The sequence below is a fragment of the Dermacentor silvarum genome, chromosome 7 (genome assembly GCF_013339745.2).
Source record: "Dermacentor silvarum isolate Dsil-2018 chromosome 7, BIME_Dsil_1.4, whole genome shotgun sequence".
Taxonomy (NCBI): Eukaryota; Metazoa; Arthropoda; class Arachnida; order Ixodida; family Ixodidae; genus Dermacentor; species Dermacentor silvarum.
This window is the reverse complement of record NC_051160.1, coordinates 176,506,618-176,533,808: the sequence shown is the minus strand read 5'-3', so window position 1 is coordinate 176,533,808 and position 27,191 is coordinate 176,506,618. Positions and strand designations below refer to the sequence as shown.

The following is a 27,191-nucleotide window of genomic DNA, read 5'->3' as shown; positions in this document are numbered from 1 at the left end:
TATATCATGCTCATCCTGCTCAGTCTCCACCCGTCAGGGGCTTTGCCGTCCATTATCATTTTGCTCACTGCCTCTCTTAATGCTTTCTTAGATTTTTGGCCTAATGTCTTTATCAACATAATTGGGATGCCATCAGGACCTGTCGACGTGCTACTAGGAACCCTCTTTTCTGCCCTTTCCCACTCGCTTTGTGCCAGTGGAGCCACTGCACTGACTAGTCCATCCTCACCTGATTGAGCACATGCTATGTTTCGTTCTTTAAATTTTTCTGTCATCATTGTTCTTATATGTTCCATTGCCTCATCTCCCTCTAGTCGAACACCTTGAGCTGTAACTATAAAGCTCTGCTCTAGGCTAGTCTTATTACTCAAGGAGTTGAGATGTTTCCAAAATTTCTTCGCTGCTTTTCTATCCTTTTTGTTTACTTCTGACAACCATTGGCTCCCCTTTCTTCTGATCTTCTCATTGATCAAATTGGATGCTTCCCTTCTACAGCTTAAGAAGTTGTTCCATTTTCTGCCTACATCAGCTTCTGGTTCACCCCTCTGCTTTGAATATCTGTGTTCCCTGGATGCTTCCTGGCGTTTCTCTATGGCCTTCTTAACCTCCTCATCCCACCAGCTCTTGGGTTTACGTCTTCTGTTCCCTTTTGTCCTGACTCGTACCTTAGTAATCTCTAGCTCAAATAGTCCTGTTAAATTTGCATATGTCCATTCTGTTTTTGTATCCTCTGAAATTACTTCCTCAATTTGCTGGGTTGCTATTTCAAGCTGCTTTTCCGAGTAAAATATCCCACCTGGTTGTTCATCTTGCCTCCTACCTACTTTCATTTCCCTTCTAAAACTCACCTTAATACGTTTGTGATCACTACCTAGACTTCTGGAGCCATATTCATCTATGCTCATTACATTTAGCCTATCGTGCATCCTATGTGACATTAGTGCATAATCTATCGTCGACTGCAGGCTCCCTACCTCCCATGTTATGTGCCCTTCACACTTCTCAGTACTGTTGCATACAACTAAGTCATGCATTTCACACATATCCAGCATCATGTTGCCTCATCCACCATCATGTTGCCTGAACAGGTTATAAACGCGCTACCTATGGCCACCGGTTGAACGAAAGTGGGCGCAAGCTGCTCCCATAGAAGCCGGACATCTGTGCAGGTCTGTAGTTCCAGTAGGTCGTGGTTCGAACTATGGTAATGGCGCCACTAAAGCACACTTTTTACCTGGCATAACTATAGTGCCTGGAATGTAAGTATATTCTAGGCACTATAGCATAACTGCGCTACAGGGGCTAACGGCGCGTGAGGACGAGACACAGAAAGAATGCACGGAGGACAATCGCAGAAATTCAACTGTTGAAGTTCAGCGATTGTCCTCTGTGCATTCTTTCTGTGTCCCGTCCTCACACGTGCCGTTATAACACATGGGTGTTCTGTGTTATAACATATTCCATCAAGCCAGCAACTAACAAGCCCTATCCCGTCCGAGTCCCTTAATCACACTTTTTACATTTTGGGTACTCGCTGCTAAAAAAAAAAAGAAAGAACACCGTATATCCACGGGGTGAATGATGATGAGTGGGCGAAGCTCCGGAGGGAATCATCGGTAAACCGTGAATCTTCCGTGTAATTCGCCCAGTCTCGCCGCACTAAATTGAACGATTGACTTCCACCAATGACGCGCGCCATATGTGACGTCATTCCTATTTTATAACAGCGCCCTTCATTATAATTGCACCATCTCCCGCTTAAGGGGACGCTAGCACAAACGCGTTAGAAACGTGCAGTACTCTTTAGTAAGGGGGAGAGGCCACAGCGTCTTACGCAGCCGTTTACTCATGCCGGAACATGCACCGCGTTTGCCAACGCCATCACATGACTGAGAGAGAGAGAGAGAATAACTTTATTGAGAATGCCTGCAGAGTCGATTAGGCTCCCTCCACGCAGGGAGGACGAGCTTTCATCGCGACGCGGCCACTACGTCAGTCTCGTGCGTTATGCTCCTCGAGGTCTTGCTCCCTCGCTACTTCCGCGGGTCCGAGAGGGCCGCCGCCCCCTTCCTGGGGGTGCCGCCCCCCTTATCCTCGGTTTCGCTAGGTCGCTGCCTTCCTAGAGCTGCCGTGACCTGCTGGACGGCCTTGAGTTGTGTCTCTTGGTCGTAGATCCTCGTTGCAGCCTCTAGCTGCGGCGGGATCGTCGTCTTCTCACTGGCTTCTCTCGGATTTACACCACAGTCCCAAAGGATGTGAGCCGCGGTAGCTCTCTCCTTAGCACACAGTCTACACACGTCACTCGTGTACACACTCGGACACACGTGCTTAGCTAGCACCGGGGTGAGCAGGGACCCTGTCTGTAATTGTCTGTATAACACTGCCTCCTTCCGGGTAAGCCCCGGGTGAGGTGGGGGCACAGTCTGTCTGTTCAGTCTGTACCATTTCACTATTTCGTTGAAGGTGGTCATCTTGTCCTTCGCACTGTACCGCGACCAACACTCCGAGTCAGCCGTGTTTGCAGCCGCGCGGTTGGTTAGTCCTCGCGCGGCCGCGTTGGCCGTCTTGTTGTGGTTCGTGTTCCCGCGTTCCGACACGTCACTGCTCATGTGGGCCGGAAACCACTTGATCACAGCAGCACTTTTGCGCCCGATGTCTTCGACCTTGCGCAGTATGCGCGCGGCCTCACTACATACCATACCCTTGGCATAGTTCTTCACTGCCGTTCTAGAGTCACACAGCACTGTAGTGCATCCGGGGTCGCAGACGGCCAAGGCGATAGCCACCTCCTCCGCTTGGTGCGCTTCTCGAGTCCGGACGCTCGCTGCGGTCTTCGTTGCACCCGTCGATGCTCCGACGACCACAGCCGCGTATGCGTCGCTGCTGCCTCAATACTCCGCCGCGTCCACGTAGACGGCGCCTTCTTCTCTGGCGTGGAGGTCCACGAGAGCCCTGGCCCTCGCCAACCTCCGCTCCTTGTTGTGCTCGGGGTTGACGTTCTTCGGTATCGGGCTTTCTGAGCTTTCTATTGATGCTATCCGGTATAGGTACGTTGTTCTGCTGCTTGCCTTCCCTCGGCTCGAGGCCAAGGTGCCGCAGTATCTGTCTTCCGGTTCTCGTTTCAGAGAGACGTTCGAGTTGCGCCGTTCTATGTGCCTCGGCTATTTCGTCCAGCGTGTTGTGGACTCCCAGCGCCATGAATTTTTCGGTGCTCGTGCTCCCGAGGAGACCGAGTCCCGCCTTATACGCCTTGCGTATGGTGGCGTCGATCTTGTTACGTTGACTCGGCCTCCAGTTGTGGAAGGCGGCGACGTACGTTATGTGGCTAACTGCAAAGGATTGAACGAGCCTAGTCAGGCTCTCCTCCTTCATCCCCGCTCTTCTGTTGGACACCCTCTTGATGAGTCTCATTGAAACGGCCGCTTTGCCCGCAAGCTTGTTCACCGTTTCACCGTTGACTCGAGTTCGCTCGATGAGCAGCCCGAGCACTCGAATCTTCTCGACTTCCGGTATTACTTGTCCTCCCGCCGTCTTGATCGTGATCTTGGGATGCTCGTACTTGAATTCCATATTCTTTCTTTTCCTGCCCGCTCTTTTCGGTGGAATCACCAGCAGCTCTGACTTGGCCGGAGAGCAGACGAGTCCAGACCCGTCCAGCTGCTCCTCGATGGCGTTGACCGCTTCTTGCAGCGTTGTCTCGATGTGTCCGTCGCTTCCTCCCGGTACCCATAGCGTAACATCGTCGGCGTAGATGGTGTGCCGGACTCCCGTTACTCTTTCTAGCCGGTTGCCCACCCCGATCATCACGAGGTTGAAGAGTAACGGGGAGATCACCGAGCCCTGCGGGGTTCCGACGCTGCCCAGCTTCTTCTCTTCGAGCTGCAGGTCTCCCGCGCAGATTTCGGTGGTCCGTTCCGTCAGGAAGTCTTTGATGTACTCGTATGTCTTTCTGCCCATGTTTAGCCTGGATACTTGGGCCAGGATAGCCGAGTGCCTCACTTTATCGAAGGCGCTCTGCAGGTCTAGCCCAAGTATGGCTCTGTTGTCCTTGGTGGCCGTCATATCGTCGATGATCTCGTTCTTCAGTAAGATCATGGCGTCTTGCGTCCCGAGCTTGTTCCGAAACGCTATGATGGAATTCGGGTAGAGCTCCGATTCTTCCAGGTAACGCTGCCACCTGTTCATGAGAACGTGCTCGAGGACCTTTCCCACGCACGAAGTGAGCGAGATCAGCCTAGGTTCTCTATGTTTGGTGGTCTGCCAGGCTTGGGGATGAGGATCGTCTTGGCTACTTTCCATTGCTTGGGTAGCCTTCCATCTTGCCAGCACTTGTAGAATTTCGTGAGCATTTCGATGGCCGCTTCGTTGAGGTTCTTGAGCGCTCTGTTGGTCACTCGGTCGGGACCCGCAGCGGACCTGCCATTGAGATCCTGCAGAGCAGCTCTGACTTCCCATGTCTTGATGTCTCGATCTAGCGCCTCGTTCTCGTTGCCTTGGTAATCCGGGTGTCTTTCCGTGGGGGTGGTCGGTAGGTACTTGGCGTCCAAGTTCCGCTTGATCTCGTCCTCCCCGTGTTCGCAGATTGCCTTGTGTAGGATCCTGGCCAGGTTGTTGTGTTGGTGGCCCTTGGTCTTTGTTTCGTCGAGGAGGTGCCGCAGCATGTTCCACGTCTTGCCCTTGTGTAACTGTCCGTCGGCTTCATTGCAGGCCTCGTTCCATTGTTGGGTGCATAGCACCTTGCAGTGAGCCTCGATCTGCCTGTTGAGCTCAGCGATCTTCTTCCTTAGACTTCGGTTCGTTCGTTGCTTCTGCCACCTCGCCTTTATGGACTGCTTGGCTTCTATCAGGTGGGCGAGCCGACTGTCCATCTTGTCTATCCGTTGGTCCGTTTCCAGCTCTTTGGTGGCTCTTTCCGTCGTCTCAACGACGTTAGCCGCCCATTGTTCGATGTCCATAATGTCCAGTTGCACCACGGGTAGTGCCGTTCGAAAGGCGTCCCAATCCGTAATGCGATGCTTCCTTATGCCGGTGTTGCCTTGGCCTTCGAGCGGTACGACGACCTCCACGACGTAGTGATCGCTGCCCAGCTCTTGTCCCGTGTTTCTCCATTCCGCTTCTCTCGTTCTTCCTTCGGTTTTGACGAAGGTAAGGTCCGGAGTGGTGTCTCTCGTAACCACGGTGGAAGAATATTTAGGTGTTGACACTGCGCGCGAGGGAGCGTCCAGATTATGTTCGGCCGCGCGCGGGCGCACCGAGTAGCTCTGCTGCGAGCTGATAGAGGGCGCCGCGGCCAGCGGTCCCAGCTTAGCGGCGCCGGCGGCTTGGCATTCCTCTGCCTCCGCTAAATTTTCGTCCGTAGTGGAGTGAGTAAATCTCAAAGCGCGAAAAAAAATCGTTATTTCACGTTCAAGTGATAAGTGTACCAGGCTTCGCTAACATGAAGGTTCCTTGTGCAGGGCATGGATGACGTGAACACGGATCACTCGGCCAGCACTCAAAGCCCACTGAAGTTATAGACACAATACGAAAGAACTTGTGCATGAAGCAGCTCGATAATTTTAATAGGTGATAACCATCCCAGAAGCTTGCGGTCTCATACACTCCCACAATGAAAAAAATGTATAAAAACATGCAAGCGTGTAATATACACCGCACGCGCATTGTAAAAAAAATTCAGTAGCCAGGATGGAACAAATTTGAAAATCAGGCACACGTCTGCACAGAAAACAGCAGTATTTTACAGGGTGCACAAATATTTCAAAATATGCAAATGTCACGTAGCTGGACAGAACCATATTAGTGTTGTTGCCGTCCCTTGGAAATACTCAGTTATTTTTTACATTTCGCCTAATTAGATAATTAGTCATACTTATTGATCAACTTCTCAAATATTATATTTAGATTAAAAGTGTCAATGAGAAAATTGTAGAGCAACATCAGACTCCCGATACAGCTTTGTATTGCTCAATACGCGCTACGTAGAAGTGTTTTTCCGAGCATGAAAGAAGCTCACGAATACACGCAAAGTGCCTCGAGCGGCCAGTCGCGCGGCAATATTGCTGTATTCGCGGGTTTCGTTCACGCTCGGAAAACAGTTTTATGTATCACGTATTGAGCAACAGAAAGTTATATTGGAGTTTTCCACGCTGCTGTATACTTTTTATCCAATTATAGCATTAAAAGAGTTGATTAATCAATTATGAAAATAATTATGTAATTAAGCGGAATAAAAAAATAATCTGAGTATCTCCAAGCGACGGCAGACAACATTACCTTGGTTCTGTCCAGCTACGTGACATTTACATATTTTCCAATCTTGGTGTATGATAGTAAACCACCCAGTATATATCTTTTACATGCAGCAAATTTTGCACATACTGCGGCACACAGGAGGTTCTCTCTTCCGCAGCGGCTTTCGAGCTTTATTTGACCGTGTGAGGTTCTTTGGACAGTTTGGAAATAAGGTGGGAATCCTTCTATCGAGCGCTCCGCGTAATATTGGCACGTGTCTAGCGCGGCGATGACGACATAAGACACATCGGCACTTATGAAAAACATAGCAAGAAGAAGAAGAAGCAGTGACTAGCGCGCGCTATTTTAAAACCGTCCGTTCTTGTTACTGCCTCTGCCGACAAGTGCGTTTCGTTTGTCCCTCGAGCTTTCGACGTCGTGACAATAGGCCATCGATATCGTATCCTCTGAAAAATGGCTGGTGCAGACATGGTCGGTAGGCGTTAGAGTTCGGTCTGCCCTCAGATTTGCACGGCGCCACTGCTCTAGATGACCGCTGTCGGACGGCGCTTTGAATAAAGGCACACGCTCCGCACAAGTCAGGTATCCAGAATTACAGTTCGGAACGAAGCACTTTCTAGCCATTTCAAACGCCCCTCAGAAGGCCGCTGCCACCTTCGTCGAGGGCCCGTGGCGACAATACCCAAGCACAAGCTCATGAAACGAACGCGAACAAAAATCGTGCCTTCAAAACAGCGCAACCGCACATGCAAGCAGGAAGACGAAGCAGCGGCAGCACGCGCCTTGCCGCCGAGGCTGGGACCGCATACCGCAGCGCCCTCTACGACGGCGCCGAACCAGCTGCAACCAAGCCGAACATAATCTGGACGCGAGGGAGCGGCGCTTTCGCGCGCGTTGGGGGGAGAGTGTCAGCACCTCTTCTTATTCTTACACCGTGCTCGTAACCGATGGACCGATCCTGGTGGGAAAGATCGGATCCGTGATTAGGTTCAGTCCCACGTCGGTGGCATCTTGCATCAGCTCTCTTCCCTTGACCGTCGTTCTTTGGTAGCCCCAGCCTTGGTTCGGAGCGTTAAAGTCTCCGCACACTAGGAGCGTATTGCTCCCCGCGACTCTACTCGCCTTGTGAAGTAGTGCCTTGAACTTCTGTTGTCCGTGAGACGGATTGCTGTATACGTTCACCAGGAAAGTGCTCTCCTTCCTCTTCTTGCCCGTAATTACTTCCACCGTGCAGTGTTCGATGGTGCTTCTGCCGATCACTTCGTGTTCCATGAAGGTGATCCCTTTCCTAACGAAGGTGCAGACCCCTCTGCCCTTGCCCTTGGACGTGTCCCTTTCGCTCGGCGGGCTGTCGTGCGACCGGTAGCCCGGGAGTCTCGGTGTCTCTTCGCTGTGTGTTTCTTGTATCATTATTACGTCTGGTTTCCTCGTTTGTTGCTGCAAGTGTTGCAGCAGCACCGCTCTCTTGCCGTTAAGGCGGCGGTCCCACTCCGGCGGCACGAGCCCCCCTTTTTAAGTACTTTTGGAGCAACCGTGGCGGCTCTTTTACTTAAGATATCAAGTTGTCGTATAAACCATAAAAAGCTCAATTCTTGTAGATTCCAACTATATATAATATAAAGAAATTGATTGGTGTGATTTAGAAATAAATGTTCAAGAACAAGCATGTGATACATGGTTTTTGCGAACTGTGTCTCAGTTGTGACCATATTTAGAAGAAACTACCGCACTTACTGCATTGCGGCTTGCTCTGTAGCTTTAGGACATATTTATCTAGTTCCTAGACGTAGCAAATTAATTCTTTATTTTTACTTTTTGGATAATTTGCTTTTGAAAATTGCCAAATATTGCAATCTTCTGTTGTAAACAGCCCGGCAACTACATGCTCAAGGAAGCTAAATTTTGGATAAAGTAGAGTTCAAGGAATTTCGATTTAGGACACAAAATTTCATTCATGTAACTTTATTAGTTTTAAAGCGCAGCTTCGCAGCTTTATTACCTTCCCGCTAAACTGGGCAAAAATAAAACCAGAATTCTAAATATTGCTTATTTTCGGCCGCGTTATTAGGAAAACTAATAAAGTTACACGAATGAAATTTTGTGTCCTAAATGGAAATTCCTTGAGCTCTACTTTATCCAAAATTTAGCTTCCTTGAGCATGTAGTTGCCGGGCTGTTTACAACAGAAGATTGCAATATTTGGCAATTTTCAAAAGCAAATAATCCAAAAAGTAAAAATTAAAAATTAATTTGCTACGTCTAGGAACTAGATAAATATGTCCTAAAGCTACAGAGCAAGCGGCAATGCAGTAAGTGCGGTAGTTTCTTCTAAATATGGTCACAACTGAGACACAGTTCGCAAAAACCATGTATCTGATGCTTGTTTTTGAGCATTTATTTCTAAATCACATTAATCAATTTCCTTTTATTATAAATAGTTGGAATCTACAAGAATTAAGCTTTTTATGGTATATACCACAACTTTATATCCTAAGTAAAAGAGCCGCCACGGTTACTCCAAAAGTACTGAAAACGGGGGGCTCGTGCCGCCGGAGTGGGACCACCGCCTTAAAGCCGTTGCAATTCCATTGCCAGACCAAGAGGTCTCTCACTGGCGGTGTGGTTACTGCTATGCGTGCTGTCCCGGCCATGATTGCTGCAGTTTGGCGATGATCTGTGCTTCCATACTTTGCATTTGTGCCTGTATGTGCGGCTGCAGCTGTGTTTGCATCTGCGCTATCATGTTCTGGATCGTGGCTCTGAATGTTGGTTGTCATCTTCTGAACAGTTTGCTCGAGCGCGGTGAGGCGTTCGTTGGTTACCTTGCTGGTCGCCTCAAGATGGTCAGTCTGTCGCCCTGTTTTTCGATTCTCTCCGTTATCTTTCGTTCTTTGGCGCCCTCTATGGCTCTCCTCTTGGGAGCTGGTCCTGCCGCTATTGTGGCTCTCGGGTCCACCTCGACCTCTGGTTCGTCCTCGGTCATCTCTTGTTTCCTCTGTTGTGCGGGCGTCGGCTGCTGTTGCTGCATCGCAATTAATGTCGTTAGCTTCTCGTTGATTTCCTTGATGGTTGCGTCCTGTTCGGCGATTCTCCGCTTTAGCTTCTCGTTCTCGTCTCTCAATGATTTCTCCACCCCGTTCGCTTCTTGGATCTTCTTCGCGGCGTTTTGCGCCGGTGGTTGTCTCTTCTCTGCCATGTTTGCCTTGACTGCGTCGGCCCAGGAGCCTCTCTCCCTCGACTGCGACGGTCTGCGGCGACTGGCGCTCCTGCCTATTTTGCTGTCGTCCCTTTTGCGGCTGCTGTCGCGCTGCTTTGATTCCCCGCGGGGTCTCTCGGCAGGCGACGCTCGTCGCGGCGGAGAGCTTTCCGGGTCCGGTTGTTGCTGCATGGCTTCCATCTTGCGTTCCCTATTGCCGCTTCTTGACCACGTACGGGATCTTGTACTTGTTTTTGCATTCCCTCTCGCCCGTTGGGTGCTGTCCCCCGCATAGCTTGCACTTGGGCTTGCATTCGCGTTCGTGACCCTCTCTGGGGTTCGCGCTTCCGCAGCCAAAGCACACTTTGGCGTTGGTGTTCGGGCATACGTCTCTTCTATGGCCGACCCTGCCGCATTGCTTGCACACGTCAAAGTGCTTGCGGTAAAGCCCGCACTTGACCAATATTGAGCCATACTTGACGTAGTTCGGTACTTTCTGTCCAGCGAAAAGTACTATCACCGTGGTTGTATTGCCGATTCTGTGCACCTCCACCGCTAGGGGGTTGTAGGGGTTCACGATGTTTTCGGCTATCTCCTCCGGGGTATCGTCTACGGCTATACCTCGGATGACTTCCTTGACCGTGCCGTCCGACGCCGTTCGGTAGGCGTTGATTTCGTATGTCTTGCTTCCTATGTTAAGGGCTTTGACCTTAGAGTACAGCGTGGCGCGCCTCTCGTCCGGGGTGCTGACCACGATGATGTTTTGCTGCGCGTTTGTGCAGATGGTGTCTGCTTTGGCTTCTTCCTTCGTTACTCGAGCCGCCGTCCTGACGACCGACATGATAATTGAAGCCTCCGTTTTCGCTACGTTGAGACCGCCACGTGGTCTCATGACTACCTTGGTGTCTTCTTTCGGCATATCTATCGGCATCCTCGCCGCTTTCGTTACCGAAGCTGCAACTCTCTTAGCAAAGCTGGCCCTGGTCTTGGGTCTAGACTAGAGCACTGCACGGGCCGATTTTTTCAGCCCGAGCCCGGCCCGGGCCCGTTTTTACGTTGGGCGGCCCGCCCGAGTCCGATCACAACTTTTATGGCGAGACCCGGGCCCGGCCCGGGCCCGGAAATAATCTACGTTACCCGCCCGGCCGGCCACCCCTTTACCTCAGGCTCGAGCCCGGCCCGAGCCCGGATCAAAACTGGCCCGAACCCGGCCGCGCATTTACAGTCGCACGCCCGTACATGATGATGATGATGATTTATTGGCATCCCCTTTGAAACGGGGCGGCGACAAATAGTCACCTAGCCTGCTTGATTTAATCAGGTATACTATACATGTTCTTTATCTTGCATTTTTGTATACCTATCATTATTTTTCTTTTTCAAAAATTTACCTTGTACCGCTGCCTATGATTTTAAGAGATCAGGTCGCATCCATCTTTTCCCTACTTTTTTTCCACCAGTACTCCAATCGTCTCTTGCTGATCTCTACGGCTGATCTGTTTATGTTTCCCTCCACTTTAAACCCAAGCGCTTCTGGGAGTTGCACGTTACCTACGGTTCTCGCTGGGTGGATCCCGTCGCATTCCATTAGGATGTGCTGAGTGGTCTCTGGATCTCTACTGCAGCATACACATGTCTCATCTAATTCCGAATATTTGTTCCGATATGTTTTCGTCCTTAGGCAACCGGCTCGAGCCTCAAATAGCAAGGCACTGCCCTTTGTGTTATCGTACAGATTTTCCCTTCTAATTTCTTTCTTCTCATTCTTGTAAATCTCCATTGTCCTTTTCGTTTCCATTCTTTGCATCCAATTCACGGTCTCTATTTCTCTCACTTTCTTTCTGATGACCCCTGGTTGTCTATTTACAGTTTCGATTATCCTGTACTTGGTTGCCAACTTCCTTGACCTCTTCCTCCATTCTGTGTCCACGCTTTTCATGTAGAGATACTTGTGCACTTTAGCCGCCCATTTATTTTCATCCATGTTCCTGAGCCTTTCTTCAAAACTAATTTTGCTTTGTGCTTCTCTGACTTCAAAAGAGGCCCAACCCATGTCTCCATGCACTGCCTCATTTGTCGTATTACCGTGTGCTCCCAAAGCCAACCGGCCTACTGATCTTTGGTTAACTTCCAAACCCGCCAATATATCCGATTTTAAGCATATAATGGCATTTGCGAATGTTAGCGCTGGCACCATTACTCCTTTCCAGATTCCACGCACCACCTCATACTTATTGTGGCCCCACAGTGCTCTGTGTTTCATTAATGCTGCATTCCGCTTCCCCTTTATTTTCAGATTATCTTGGTGGTTGCTTGAGTAATTCTTTCCTTCGTTTATGTGTACGCCGAGGTACTTATATTGCTTCACTATGGGTATTACTTGCTGTTGAATTGACACCACGAAGTTACTCGTGTGCTCATTAAAGATCATAATCCCTGATTTCTCTGTGCTAAACTTAAGGCCTAGATTTGTCGCTGCGTTCCCACAGATATTCGCAAGTATCTGTAAATCTTTTTTATTGTCCGCTAGTAGCACAATGTCGTCTGCGTACATCAGTCCAGGGATCTTCTGTTGCACCATTTGCCCATTACGCATGTAGGATAAATCAAAACCTAATTCGCTGTTTTCCAGTCGTCTTTCTATGCCCTTTACGTAAAGCGTGAACAACAATGGTGACAAAGGGCATCCTTGCTTCAATCCTTGGTGAATTCCCACCATTTCATTTCCTTTTCGGCCTTCCCATGCCACTTGTACTTGGTTGTCTCGATATATCTCCCTCAGCAGCTCCACGAAATCGTCATCTATGCCTTCGTATTGAAGAATATCCCACAACAATTCCCTGTCTACGTTGTCATAAGCTCCTTTAATATCTAGAAATGCTATCCATAAAGGTCTTTTCTGAGCTACTGAAATCTCTATGCACTGAGTTAGTACAAACATATTGTCTTCTAAGCGTCTGCCTGGCCTGAACCCATTCTGTAGTTCCCCCAATACACCGTTTTCCTCCACCCACTTCGACAGTTCTAATTTTATGGCTTGCATTGCCATTCTATATATCACCGACGTTACTGTAACTGGCCTGTACGAGCTCGTCTTATCCTTATCTCCTTTGCCTTTGTAGATAAGATTCATCTTGCTTTCACGCCATCCAACGGGAATATTCTTTGTTCTAATCACTTGCTCTATGGCATTAGTCAGCAGTGCCTTGCTTTTTGGACCGAGGTTTTTGATTAGCTGTATTGGGATTATATCGGGTCCTGCTGCCGTGTTGTTAGGGACATTTTCTGCTGCCTTTTTCCAATAAAAGCTTTCTATGCTGAATTTTGATCTCTCAGGCCTCTCTGTTGTTGCTGGATCTGTTGTCTGAACTACGCTTTTTCTCGTACCGAAGTTATGCCTGATAACGTCTGTGATGTACCGCAGCGCATCATCGCCTTCATAGATGTTACCGTCTTCATCCCTTATAGCCGTTTGCGAGTTTCTAGTTGGAGCTCCGAGTGCTTTTATATGGTTCCAGAATCTTTTTGGGGCGCCTTTGTCTCTTTTGTGAATGTTATGCACCCAACGTTCACTTGCGCATTTAATTTTCTCTTGCACGAGCTCACTCGCAACCCTTTTCTTTTCTCGGTATGTATTCCATCTAAGGAGCACCTCTTCTTCTTGTAATCCCAACTTTTGGCTTCTCGATGAACCCTAGATGCCTCTTTACGCTCTTCTATAGCTTGTTTAATTTCCTTGTTCCACCACTTACGTGGTTTCCTCTTTCCAATCCAACAATTGTATTGCCGTGTCCGCCTTATTTCATGCTGCATAACCTCCACCAGTTCCTTATATTCCCAGACTGCTGTAGGAAAAGCCTCAATTTTCTTCTCTATGTTGTTTGCGATCTCTGTTATTTGCTCGTCATTCATTTTTAAAAACTCTGAGGCTATTGGTTCATGTTCTGCGCTGGTATCTCTCCCAAACTTTAATGCTAAACGTCTATGATCGCTTCCCAGGCTATTTTTTCCATTTTCGTCTATTATCATGTGGCCCAGTTGTTCGTAGACCATTTCTGAGACTAAGGCGTAGTCGATACATGACTGCCTGTTTCCGCATTGCCACGTTACCTGTCCATGACACTTATTCTCCCTGTTAACTACTATAAGGTTCTGTTCATCACACAAATCCAGCACTAGAGAGCCGTTGTAATCAGTATATCCGTCTAAATCGTCCATGTGCGCGTTCATATCTCCCACTAATATCACCTGGCCCGAGTTACTGAACTCATTAATATCGCTTCTAATGCAATCGACCAATTCCTTATTTTTTTTCCTGCTATCACTTCCTGTCCACAGGTAAGCTACTCCCAGCCACGTCTTTTTACCTTGCCATGTACCACTAATCCATAAATGCTCTTTACATGTCTCGTTTACCCTTCGCCACTTCAGACCTCGCCTAATTAGTACGCCTACGCCTCCGCCTTTCCTTGACCCGGTCATTCTGTTGCACCCTTCCCATACAAAGTTGTCGATAACAGGCGGCTGCTCCAAATCTCGTAGATGCGTTTCGGTCAAGGCGTACACACTAATCGCTTCATCATTCAGTTGCGTTTGAATTTCCAGCCATTTTTCCTGCTTACGACCACCCTGCATGTTAATGTAGCAAATTTTACCTTCTCTATTCTTATCCTTTCTGCGTCTTTTCCTGACTCCTGGTCGCCTAATTCTGCCCTTTACTGGTGTTTCGCTATGTTCAATACTTAATCCTGCTTCCTGATTGCCTGGGGCCCGCCTAAAAAAGCTACAGCTCGTGCCGCGAATCGATTTCCGACCGGTGTTGCTACACTTTCACTAAAATGTATCCCGTCACGCACAAAAGCGCCTTCGCGGCCTGCTCGGTGCACTTCACGGTTGATGTCAATGACCGTAAAATTCATTGCTTTAGCTAGAGTCCAAATTTCCCTGTTTACTGCAAGAACTGCCCTTTCAATTTTATAACCCTGCCTTTCAACATCTGGCACCGTGCACACCGCGATTTGTACTTCTTTTGAAACATTCCGCAGGTCGGTGACCCCTTTGGCTATTTGCTTTGTGATTCCTGCTCCTCGTCCGTTCAGTACGTCAATCGTACAGTCGGTACCGTACAGTCGGTCGATTGCAGCGCGCCCGCGCGGCGCTAAAGGGAACTACAGATCTAGGTACTTGCTGGGGACGCGTCTCCGCGAACGCCCCTAGCTCTATGAGTCCCTGCGCCCTAGCGCCGCCGCCTCCCCGGCTTTTGCTTGGCTTCCCGGAGCGCGCCGCGCTAATGGCCAGGCGGGCGCGTCGCCGTGGTCCGTCAGAATTACGCAAACGTGAGAACTCTGCGTACGTTACGCAGCACGCGTCCGCTACGTTTATAGTTTCACGTACGCAGAAGCAGCACCAGAAGTGCCTGCGTGGAGCTCTCGCATACATACGATGGATGCTTCCGCGTGCTTTTTCGTGCTCCCTGGTGGCAGACGAAGACACTACTATAGCCAAATAAGTCCAAGCCGAGTCGGAGTCAGAAGTGTGCTTTTGTTGCAAGGCGAACTGCGCAGTTTGTATTTGTGGCATGGTCGCCGCGTACTTTCGAGCAGCAAAATGCCTCGCAGCGTACTTAGTGACCCGCGTTTGTTGTCAATGCTCTCTTGCACAGAAATTGACGACCTCCTCATGACGGAGACAGAGCGACAGTATTTAAGTGGCTCGCTGGATGACGTGGAGGATCTGATGAGGCGGAACAGAGAGTCAGAGCTGCTGCTCTACCGTTCGCGCAATGGACTTCTTGACACAACAAGAATAGAAGCTGGACTTTTCCGGCAGCAATTCAGGTTTGAGAAGGTGGACTTTGACGAGCTACTGTCTGCGCTGCTGCTACCGGAGTCAGTGAGAAGTGCACAAAACGTGAATGTGTCTGGTCGAGAGGCTTTGTGCATCACTCTTCGACGACTTGCTTACCCGAATAGGTGGTGCGACCTCGAACCGATTTTCGGTAGGCACTCTTCAGTAATGTCGAGTGTAGCTTCCAAAGTGATCAGGCACATCACAGGTGTGTTTGGCCATCTTATGACCGACTGCAACCACCACGACTGGCTATCTATTACATGCCTTGAAGACTTTGCAAAGGTAAGCCAACTTTATATTTAATATACATGTGTAAGAGGGCGACCCAGTTTCATCAGTTGCAATTCTCACGGTATCGGAAAATTAGGCCGGGATACGTTCGTGTTAATTAAAGTGGCCCTCCATTTCATTTCACTTAATTTTCTGGTTTTCTTTTAAATCAAGCTATACATTAAAGCGTTGCAACCACGATCGTAATCACATTAGTCATATGGGCAGTTCCACGCATATTATAGCATCGTAAAATTTTTTTTATAGTGACAGTGTCGCGTTTATATTCATGAGTTATAGAAAGCCTTATAAGCGTATGCGAACAGCAGCGCAGTTAGCCCTTCTGCCAAAGATTGGAAGTTGCACTTAGCTTCGCCCATCGTATACAGCTAGAACTTGCTCATGAGAGGCTGGGATAATGTGTACATCTTTAGTGAATACTTGTAATAGGTAATCTGATTGCACTATAGCAACAACCCTTTATAGGCATGTGCATGAAGTTACAGGAAGATGTGCCACCGAAGAAACACCATGTGCAAAAATACTTCTGCAACCACATGAACGAGACCATAACAAAATAAGGGGGAGGGTACTCTGTCTGGCGATGATTTTTGTTTATGTCATTAATTTGTCCGTCTTCAGAATGACGAGGTCTCTTGTAAAAACGGTGTTAACAAAGTCATAGCTAGTCGCCTCATATCGCATACTTTGTGCATGCACAAGTCTTTTCGCCATCCAGTGCACATAACGCATCTGTTTTTTATTACGAGAAACATTACTAAGGATTTGTTGTAATACATTTATTTCATATCGCAGGCTGTCCAAAACAAAGGCGCACCGCTACCCAATTGCTGGGCATTCATTGACGGGACGGCTCGCCCAATCTGTCGCCCAAAATGGAATCAACGAGCATATTTTTCTGGCCACAAGCGTGTTCATTGTTTAAAGTATCAGTCGCTTATGTGTCCAAACGGCATAGTGTGCCAAGTCGACGGTCCATATCCTGGAGGACGACATGATGCGGGTAGGTCTTTTTCTCAAAATTCCTCACTCACTGAAGTGAATGTGTCAAGTGCACGAAAACATGTTACCTCCATTTGATAAGGGCAACACCTAGTGTTGCTTGTTGCATTGCTATCATACACTAAGTCACGCTAGTTAGATTATTTTATGCTTGTACAATGTGTTTTTTTTTATTTTTTATGCAGGAATACTCCGATCCAGTGGCCTTTATTCGAAGTTGGAGAGGCTGGTGCAAAATCACAATTCTGTGATATATGGCGACCCGGCGTATCCCCTGAAACCACTTATCATGAAGCCCTACAGTCGCTCCTCCCAAACATACACACAGCTGTTATTCAACAAAGGCATGAGCCGTGTTCGGCAAGCAGTCGAGTGGGGTTTCGCAAAGATTATTAGCGAATTTGCCTTTCTGGACTTCAGAAAAAACCAAAAACTCCTCAAGCAGCAGGTTGTTGAAATGTATATATGCAGCACTATCCTAGCAAACTGCCACACATGTTTGTATGGCAGCCAAGTGTCGCTGTACTTTGGATTACATCCACCTTCATTGCAGGAGTACCTGAGGCCCTTGCAGTGAAGAACTAGCAGCTTAGTATCGCTGCCCGGTGGCAAAACTGCAACATACTATTCAAAAGAACTTCACCGTTGTGTTCGAGCTCGATAAGTATTCCACGCCAGAGTTTGTGGGTGCGCAACAGCTTATTCAGTTTTTCCCACGTTTGCTGTGACTATTAAAGCGTTTTTCAATACAGCAGTGCACGCTTCGTTTATAAATGGTAGTGAATAAAACACAGCGCTAACACAAGAGACAAAAACGAAACTAATGACAGTTTCTTTGTCCCTTGTGTTAGCTTTATTCACAACCATGAGCCACGCTACCACGAACTAGCCAAATTTGCAGACTTAATTCATTTATTAACCTTTGTGACAATGTTCTCCAGCACGCTTAAGAATGCTTGCTGTTGAGCTGCTGCCATGCGGCGTTCTTCCGCTCGTTCACGCCTTTCCTCGGCCAGCTGTTCAGCCTTTAGCTTTCTTTCTTCCCCTCTTAACTCAGACTCGATGAGAGCTTTTTCTTTCTCCCAGGCAAGGCGATCCTCTTCTAATTTAAGGCGTCTGGACTCTATGATGAAGTCTTTTTCTTTCATGAATTCGTCATGCTTCATCCTCTTCTCTAAAAACTGGAAGTCTGCCGTTTCCTGCTTTCCACCTTGGGTTCGTTTACCTGTACAATAAAAATATTTAATAAGTGCATTATACATTATACAACAAAGCTTTCAGATTAAAACCGTTCATGTTAAAGCACATACTTGAGCGAATAGTGAGCGCCTCTAAAAAAGCTATGCTTACATTTGGTGGATTATACAAAAACAGTGTTTACCGTAGTTCCGCACAGGCTCGTTTCGTGCCACTTGCAGCTCCTGGGTGTTGCGAGTGTCCCCTAAGATGACCGAACCCGCCGGTGACGACGGGGAAGGGCTGGCTGCTACATCAGAGAGCTCCTCACAGATGGTGGGCGCGGGCATCGGGACTTGCTGTTGCTGCTCGTCCAGAACGATTGCAGTGTCGCCATTGCCAGTGATCATATGATCAAACAACAGCGACGGTGTCGCATTGTCAGTGCCTGCAGTCGTGCGAATAGCAAGTAAAATAATTTTTTGAAACATGCAAGAGAAGTCACGTTAAGAACAGGGAAACGTATCAGGCGTATAAAATTATAGTGAAGGGCAATGGTTAATTTGCGGGTTGATCGGCAGCAGTCATAGGTTGCAAGCACATATTTTCGTGCATTGCCCAAGTTGGTACCGCTGCTGTTGCTGCTGCTCGATGTCGCAGCGTAGGCTGCAGCTGCAGCAGCGTCTCTGGAACGGCACGCCGCCAACTTGGAAAGCCGTACAGTTTCCCCACCTGAAGAGCTCTGTTTGCCACAAGTTTTTCGGATTCGTCGATATCTGTAGCGGTTTTCTCTTGCCATGTCGAGAAGTTCTTGGAGCAGCTTATCTTGCTCTTCATACTCCTCTTCAGTTCCTGACCTGCGTATTCGTGCAATTGCGAAAAATATACTGACCTTTACCGTCTATCTGTTTGCGCTACACACAACTGAAGCAGCAAGGTTATTTACCTGCGGAGGCTTTTGCTGTCCTTGTCAGCGTACTGCGTGAGCAGGAGGTCTGTGCGATCGTGCACAGTTCGAGCACTGAACACTTTTCCCCTGGCCGCCGACAGCCGCACGGCGATTTCAGTCCATCTCATTGGATACCGCATCATGTCTTCGAATGGGTTGCAGTCTCGAACATCACGAAGTAGGTCTAAGTCGTCACTTTTTGAAAATCTTAGGCGCGGAGCACTGCTCGGAGCGTTCGCTTGGTCTGCCGCCATCTTGAAACCTGCTGTCTCTCGATAGTTTCGTAACTCGCGAGAGCGCCCCGTCGGACCGCCACGTACGTAGAGCACGCAGCGCAAGCACGAAGTTTTCACGCGCGTCCGCAAGACGCGCGGGCGGCCTCCACGTTCTGCGCATGCGCACTTCAGTCACGTAGGAGCTCCACGTACGCGAACTCTTCCACGTACGTGAAACTAAAACTCTAATGATGCATTGAGTTGACGGTGTTCAAAACTGACTGGACACAATTTGTCACTTACTACTGTAAGTGACAAATTGTGTCCAGTCAGGATTTCTGCCAGGGGGGGGGGGGGGGTTGACAGTTTGCCAATACCATCTAAACAGCACTAATTTCGATTTCTTCGCGGGAAATTGTCAAAAAATGCGCTTTTTTCGAGTGTGCAGGCGATTGCGCGTCTTACATCTTATTTACAGTACTCAAATGCCTAAGGAAAGAAAAGGGGTTAAACAGAAGGGGGGTTTAAGTCGGCCTCAGGGGGGGGGGGGGAGGTTACAACCCCCGAATCCCCCCCCCCGTCGGTGCGCCACTGGTCACTTAGCTTGGATCTCAATTTCTTTCCCCTTTTAGTTTTACCATACGTTACCGCATACTAAACATAGCGAGCAAGTGGCGTCGGCCACAGAGCCCACGCCGTGCATGTCCGCGTCTCGCGTGCGTTTTTCACCATGGTAGGACCAAGGGACGAGTTAAATTTATTCACCTTCTGCGACGTGGCGAAGTGGCAGCAAGTATGACAGTCCCTCTAACCGGAAGAATAACCTTGAGCTGAACTGAACTTGTGGCCGTACCCTTCGTACAGGCGAGTAATATACTCAGGCCGAATGAGAAAAAAATTCAAATAACCGAAAATTAACCAAAGAAACAGAACATAAAACGTGGCAGAAAAAAACAACACTTCAGGTTGGTGGCGCCATCTAGTGACGTAGACTTTACTTAGAGGGGGCGCTGAGTTTTTATTGCAGTAACTAACTATATTCTACTTATCTGCTGGTGTAAAGTGTCGACAGCGGTGCAATTTACAACAAACAGTCCTATTTTTATATATTGCTTCGACAAACACACCTACGTAACAAAAAAAAAAAAAAAAAAAAAAGGTTTCACGTGTTCTTGGACAAAGCGTCGCAAGATGTCGCCACCAGCTTTGTGACTGGCATGCACATTTGCCGTAACAGGCAACTCCGTAAAGAATAATACGTGAATAGACAAGTTAAAGCTTTCTAGTATCTGCCAAAATTATTTCGCACTCAGCACATAGTTCTTGCATTCTGCAAGGCCTAATAATGTTAGCCGTTACCATCATTATCAAGTTACCGTACGCATCGAGCACACACGCAGCCCAAACGTATTCGGTCATCGCGGTACGTTACAGCACTTACCGTACCGTAACACGGCTAGACTAAAACTATTTGACTAAACAGTCGCGACAGGAGTAGAGCAGCAATGTATTGTCTTCTTGCCTGTTTACTAATGGCAATAAAGGCTCTAGCACTGTGGCATAATCAGAGAATAAAAGTTAAAGTTCTTTCAGATATGACTCCGAGCTTGATGCTCTACCATTGGTCCACGATCGCATGCATACTTCCCTCCGACTTCATGATCGGCCAAATGTAATCACGTTTTAACACTTCGCCGGCGCACAAATGCCGTCGTCGTTTTAACTTTGACCATATGACACAAACGTAAGTCCGTACGGTTGTATACACTGTCGCTAATCGCGTCAAAATCCCGTGTTTCTCTAGTTAATGCGCGTTCAGTACCTGCACTAGAACCCAACAGTCGGCTCGCCACGGCCGCACTAGAAAACGATCGTCTTCTCAACGTGGACGTCGTTGCGCTGTTTGCGCACGCACAGCTCCGTTCGCGCAAACGCGTTGTTCCACCTTGTATCGCTTCGTTTTATCTCAAACAATGAAGGATAGACATCGATTCCCGCAGTGTGCGGACCACCTGCTCGCGGCGAATTGCCGAGCCTGGCCGAGCGAAGGCGTCCCCGCGGCTATGGCGGCGAGCGGGGACTAGGGGGCTCGACTATGCCACCATCATAAAGCCGGTCGTGGCCACCATAGCTCGACGGAGATAGGTACGCGCGACCCCTAGGACCGAAAAGCACCTATATAGATGCGTAGTTTCCGTTGGTGCCGCGCGGGTGCGCTGCAGTCAACCGGCTGTACGGGCGCGCGAATGTAAATGCGCAACCCGGCCCGAGACCAAAAAATACATGTTTTTCAGAGTTGAGACGCCCGAGAATAACTCGCTGCACGTTACATGCACACCACCAGAAAGCCCGAGCCCGCCCGGGCCCGCGTCAAAAAACCCGAGCCCGGCCCGGGCCCGGGTCAAAAAGCACACGCCGTGCCCGAGCCCGGCCCGAGCCCGTGAAAAGACTGCTCTACCCGGCCCACGGGCCGAGCCGGGCCCGGGCTTTCGGGTAAGCCCGAGCCCGTGCAGTGCTCTAGCCTAGACTGGCGAGTAATCGTGGCGGAGTCACCGTTTTCCTTGCCGGCCATGATCTGCTTGATGCGCTTGCCGGAGGCCGACCAGCCTTCGACTTCTTCCGGTGTATTGTCCTCTCCGTGAACTTCGATGCACGTGCGCCCGCCGAAACTGCCGATGCTCAGCGTTGACGCCATGTTGTCTTCCATCGACGTGACCACTTCCATTTCGGACGCCATCTTGGTCTTACTCGTCGCCGGGTTAGGCCTAGCAGCCGGGCCCGTCACGATCGGTGGGCGTACTCGTGGTAGGCCTACGTTAGGCTTAGCGAAAAGTCCGCACCGCACCAGAAAAGAGTCCTCGTAAATCGAGAGAATCACGCACCGCTTGGTCAAAACTGGTACTGGTCGATGCCCCGCACCTTCACGCACACTTTGGTACCAATTATATCGCGGTAACTGTAAATTAACGCTGCGTTGATTGGCATAATTGCAGGAGTCGATGTGAAGCGCGTCCACTCCCGTCGACAACCGCGCGTTCCTCTCATCACATGACTGCTGAGAGAGTATAACCCCCGTATTCATAAACGCTCCTCGACTTGAACTTGGTTTGCCACCGCCTTCAACGCGTTTCGAACGCGCTGCCAAGGCGGTGGCAAGTCAAGTTCAAGTCGAGGAGCGTTTATGAATACGGGGGTAAGGCGGAGAGGCTACAGCGTCTTACACCAGCTTCTTAAACGAGCACAAACGCGTTAGAAACGCGCAGTCTTTCGTTAATGTTGGGGGTTTATTGTCATCGTGGTGCGGGTGCCCATGTGCGCTTCGTGGCGTAGCAATAAAGAAAAAAAAAAAAGCGCTTCGTGGCGTAGTGGTTAGCGCCGTGCGTTCGGAAGCGAGGGGTCCCTGGTTCGATTCCGCGCTACGGACACAACTTTCGGAATTTTTTTTTTCTGATAAAAGTAGACGTGGCTACCTACTACGACGACGACGACGACTTCTACTACGACGACGACTACTACTACTACTACATACTACAGAGGAGGGACAGACACACCCTAAGGAGCTTCGCCCCTAAAACAAGAAGAAAATCATCTGCATCAATGAAAGAGCAGCGGCACAGTTCTGCTTGCCAAATTATTAGCGACCGCTGTTGGAATTCCTGCTGGGGGCGTCACTTACGTTCGGATCTCCGGCGCGCTATTTGAACCGTCCGCAACCGCCGCTCGAAACTAGGCGAAAATTGGCAGCTGATCAACGAAGTGAATGCTGATGATAGGGTTAAGCTCCTTGGACGGTACAGCTGCAGCTCGAGCTTTCGCTTCGGGGTCTTGATACCGTTGCCGGCATGCTGCTGCTTCTCGTGCTCGTAGCTCGGGGTTAGCTTCGCGGCGTTGCCGTTGGGCTGCCGCGTCTCGTTCTCTGTAGGATCAGAGTCACGACGTTTGCGCTTACGTTCACGCTCCTCCATACTGCAGTAGCGACAGCGGCGCGCCGCCGGCGCAACACCTGCGCGCGATCGGTATGCCCGCTGCGTGCGCTCTGCGAACGGTTCTGCGCAAGACGTCGTGCGCTTGCTCGGAGAGGGGTTTCGGAGCGGCGCCGGCACAGCGCAACACCTGTGCGCGGTCAGTAGGCGCGCTGCGTGCGCGACGGGGAACTACGACGACGACGGCGGCAACGGACATCGTGAGAGCCTAAGGAGCTTCGCTCCTAAAAAAAAAAACTAGGAGGGAGCGTCACGCGAGGTGTTCCTCAGAAACTGACCATACCTGCAGTTTAGGACCTCTCAAACTGACATGAATGGCGCTCTTTAGGCGGACAGAACATAATGCCTGCACCGTGTCTGCACCTCGGCATTTGTTTCGAGTGTCGCGTTGTGCCTGCACCGATGAAATGAATTGAGCTGCACAACTTTTATAACTTAATTCTTGTGCCCCACTGCGTGAATTGGTTCATAGGGGTGCGGGTGAATTGAATGGACCAATTGTGGTAGCTTATGTCACAACAGCAAATATGTGCAGTAAGGTCTGCAATGAAGACTTGCTTGTATACGATAGTTATGAGGCAATCAATTTACAATCTGAATTCATTTTAATTAGGTTGAGAAATATAGCTTTAGACATAAAACTCCTTTTTGTCTTTCTCATTTTGGTAGCACAAGTTCTCAGTCAAATGGCACCATAATTTTTTTTAAATCTTTCTTCGCAGCATGGCATGTTTAATGAGCACCCACTTTCAAGCTAGTTGGCCTTGCAATGCAATTATGAATATTTTGTGCAAAAGAAACAAATAAAAGCTGACAAACATAGCCTCACCGTTTATTTCTTTTTTGTATTGGTCTAAACATAGCTTTCACTTAACCTTTCAAAGCTACTGAAGCATAACAAACAATATGGGTTTTCAAACCCAGATAGTGCAAATTTAAGACATTGACAATTCAAGAAAAATGTGACTTAATGGGGAAAGTCATGGTCAAACTGTCTGTAACAAGGCAAATGGCTTTCTTGTGGATGGGTTCCAGCTTGTTAACATTGCTAGCTTGTGCGCATTCCGTACAACTGCACCATATTCTAAAAGAGGTACGTCATATTAGCCCAATTTATACGAGAAATTTAACATTGTTTGGAGATGATTTTAGTGCATTATAGAAGTTCTTAAACATCTTTAGCACAAATAATATTGTTAGGCGAACGAAGGATTAAGCACTGGAGACTATTTACAATGTATATTTACAAAAGACAACTGCACCGCTGGCCAGCTCAGCCGACAGCTCGAGAGCAAAAAGGAGTTCGTCTTCTTCGTCGGGGCACCCGCGCGCATCGTCCACAAGAAACACGCAATATGCATGTATAATGATCCCCAGCGGCAGAAGCACCGTCCCGGTGCGTCTAAACATCGGTGGTAACAGGAGAGTAATACGCTTGTGGCATGCCGTGTCGATGGAAGGACGCATCCCAACATGAAACATAACGACTGTTCATTAGCGGAGTAGCAGCGGCGGGGCGAGCATACCGCCGCTGCGCTCGAACGGTTATCGAAGGAAGGAAGAATCTTTCGCGTAAGCCTCCGGTGACGCTGCGGTGGCGCTGTCCCTTATCGGAGGCGTGGTGCAGCATGCAGGCGTGTCACACCGGGCTAGCAAGTGGCGAGGCGGAGGCTGCGCCGGTTTGTGCGCAGTGTGTCGCCACATCAACCCCCCCCCCCCCCCCCCCCCCCCCGCGGAGTGTACAGCCCTCAGGGTCTGTAGAAATCTGGGAGGCGTACCAGACGTCCAGAGCGTGTCGGGACCGGAGCGGGTTGCGACGACGGCGGCTGCGGATAGATGCCTGTGGATGGAGTGGCGCTGCCCGGTTCGTTCGCAGCGATGTATGCGGGATTTAGCCGGTCAATCGAGACGCGGACGTCGTTCCCGTTCAGGCGCAGAGAGAAGTTTTTGTCGTCCCGATGGATGACCAGGTAGGGTCCGCTGTAGGGTGGCTGGAAAGGCCTGCGGACGGTGTCGTCGCGGAGGAAAGTGTGCGTGCACGATGCTAGCTCCTTGAACACGAAAGGTGTAGGCTTGCAGTTGTGGGCTGCAGGTGACGGGTGTAAGGCGGCGATGGTGCGTCGGAGCCGGGCGACGAAGTCGGTGGGAACTGACGTCGTAGTGCTGGAAGGCAGTGCAGCGAGAAATTCACCTGGGAGACGGAGTGGTTCCCCGTAGACGAGCTCCGCTGGTGTAACGTGGATGTCCAGTTTGAAGGTGGCGCGAAGACCGAGGATGACGGCTGGGATGGCCTCGAGCCAGGTTGAGTCTGGGTGGCACATAACCCACTGAACACACATTGGTCTAGAAGCCGTCTTCAAGACGTCTTGACAAGATAAGCAGGACGTCTTGAAAACCATTTTAAACGTTTGCAAGACGTCCTGAAGACGTTTCGGCGATAGCAAATACTTCTTCAGGACATCTTACCAAGATTTTGTCGGGCGTCTTAAAACGTCTTGTAGCCGTCTCTAAGACCGTCTAATGCACCGCCATATCTGGGATATCAGACGTTTTACAAGACGTCTTGCAGACGTCTTAAAGACGGGTAGAAGACGTCGTGCAAGACATCCTGGGAACGTTTTGAAAACGGCTACAATACGTTCTGCTGGACGTATTGAGGATGTCTTGAAAAGGTTTTTAAATGGTTTAAACACCTACTGGCCAACTAAGGCATGACCTTTTCTAGCCGTTTGTATTTAGCTAATTAAGCGCTAAATTGTTTTACAGTATTTACAAAAGACAGTGAGTGTAAATATACTTAGTCTAAAGTGCAGAGGACGTGAAATCTGAACACGACGTAGGTTATTTCAACACAGAATGTATTCCATAAAATTTCCAAGTCTTCACGTTGTGGAAAAAAAAAGTGAAGAAACCAATAAACAATAAACATGGTGACTGTCAATACATACATACTATATAAAGTACAACGGACTTGACCTCTCTAAAGTTTAGTTCAACACCTATCTATTGAGCTAGGGGAAGCACTAGCACATTTTAAATAGTCTCTAGAAGCTGAAATTACGTCATATTACAATCCAGATGGTCTGTCTCCTTCCGATGTCAACTATCCAACGAAATGTTGCTTAGCTTCAGTGATCTTGGCATACATTGCCCAGTATGGTACGGGAAGACCCAATATCATTTTACTTACCTTGTCAACGCTGATCTAGATTTGCAGATGGAATAATATCAAAGACTCCTCCAACACTATTACAGAAGTTTTCCTTGCATGGATGTTTGGCGCGCTCAAGAATTTAGATACACAAAGCACCCTTCCATTATAGCATTAATTATAAACGAATTGAGTGTCTCCCTGTTATCTGCTACATAGAGAAATCAATGAGGATGTTCGTATTCTTTGCAATATTGAAAAAAGGTTGGCTTTACCGACAGTACCAATCCCTATGGCCCATTTCTTACAACCCACCATAGCAACACTGAAATATTGGCAAAGCCACAAAAGTGATAAACACGTGTCAAAGCCACGTTGGCTTAACATAAAGAATGATTGTTCACACAAATGAAGTGCTAAAGTAGTCAAAGGTTTCAAAGAATTTTTAATAAATCAGTAACATGCCACTATAAGCAAAATGTTTCTAATGCACCTCCTAGGGTTTTGAATTGTGGCTGTCTATTATTTTGGTCACTTCACGATTCAGGGAACTGGCTTAGACATTTCCACAGGCTGATGCACCCGCAGAAAATTCAGCGTGTTCCAATGATGCTTGACCTCAGATTTGGCACCTGCAATTAGAAGGTCAGACAAAAGATTAACAAATATGTTACAGTGAAACTTCGTTATAACGAAACGGGATATAACAAATTACTGTATACAACAAAATGACGTTCCCGCTGAAATCCCCGAAGATATCAATGTTTTTATAACCTCGTTTCAACGAAGTAAAATTATCCTGCCAATAGATACACCAAACTTCAGTTTTCTCCGAAAAAATGATCGACCCTTGCAGGCTCGCTTCTGCTTTCCGCAGGGTAGAGCACACATTCGTTGCCGATGTTTAAAACGTTTACGTATTTGCGTTGAATCCACCGTTGAACACTGGTCCTTGTCACCACTACGCGTAGTTATATGCATAAGCAGACTCTAGATCGTCATCGCAATTCCTCTCACTGCGGCACTGCGCAGGCTAGCTAGTGCAGTTATAGGCGTTGCCTCGGAGATTGCGCCGGTGCAATTTGAGAGGCCACGCCTCCCTGTGTGTACCACGTGCTGCTCGCACA

The 27,191-nt window shown here is 48.7% G+C and overlaps 2 protein-coding genes across 2 annotated transcripts; one reads left to right on the top strand and one right to left on the bottom strand.

The window, feature by feature from the left end:
* Positions 1–14,797: 14,797 nt before the first annotated feature.
* Positions 14,798–16,911, top strand: LOC125947073 (uncharacterized). Its single transcript, XM_049671393.1, has 2 exons — positions 14,798–15,579; positions 16,776–16,911. Exons 1-2 carry the CDS (start codon positions 14,890–14,892, stop codon positions 16,839–16,841), a joined length of 756 nt encoding a protein of 251 aa, XP_049527350.1. The 5' UTR covers positions 14,798–14,889; the 3' UTR covers positions 16,842–16,911.
* A 7,750-nt stretch (positions 16,912–24,661) lies between these two features.
* LOC119459361 (uncharacterized) lies at positions 24,662–25,234 on the bottom strand. The gene has a single exon (XM_037721164.1). It carries the CDS (start codon positions 25,232–25,234, stop codon positions 24,662–24,664), a length of 573 nt encoding a protein of 190 aa, XP_037577092.1.
* Between the last annotated feature and the right edge of the window lie 1,957 nt (positions 25,235–27,191).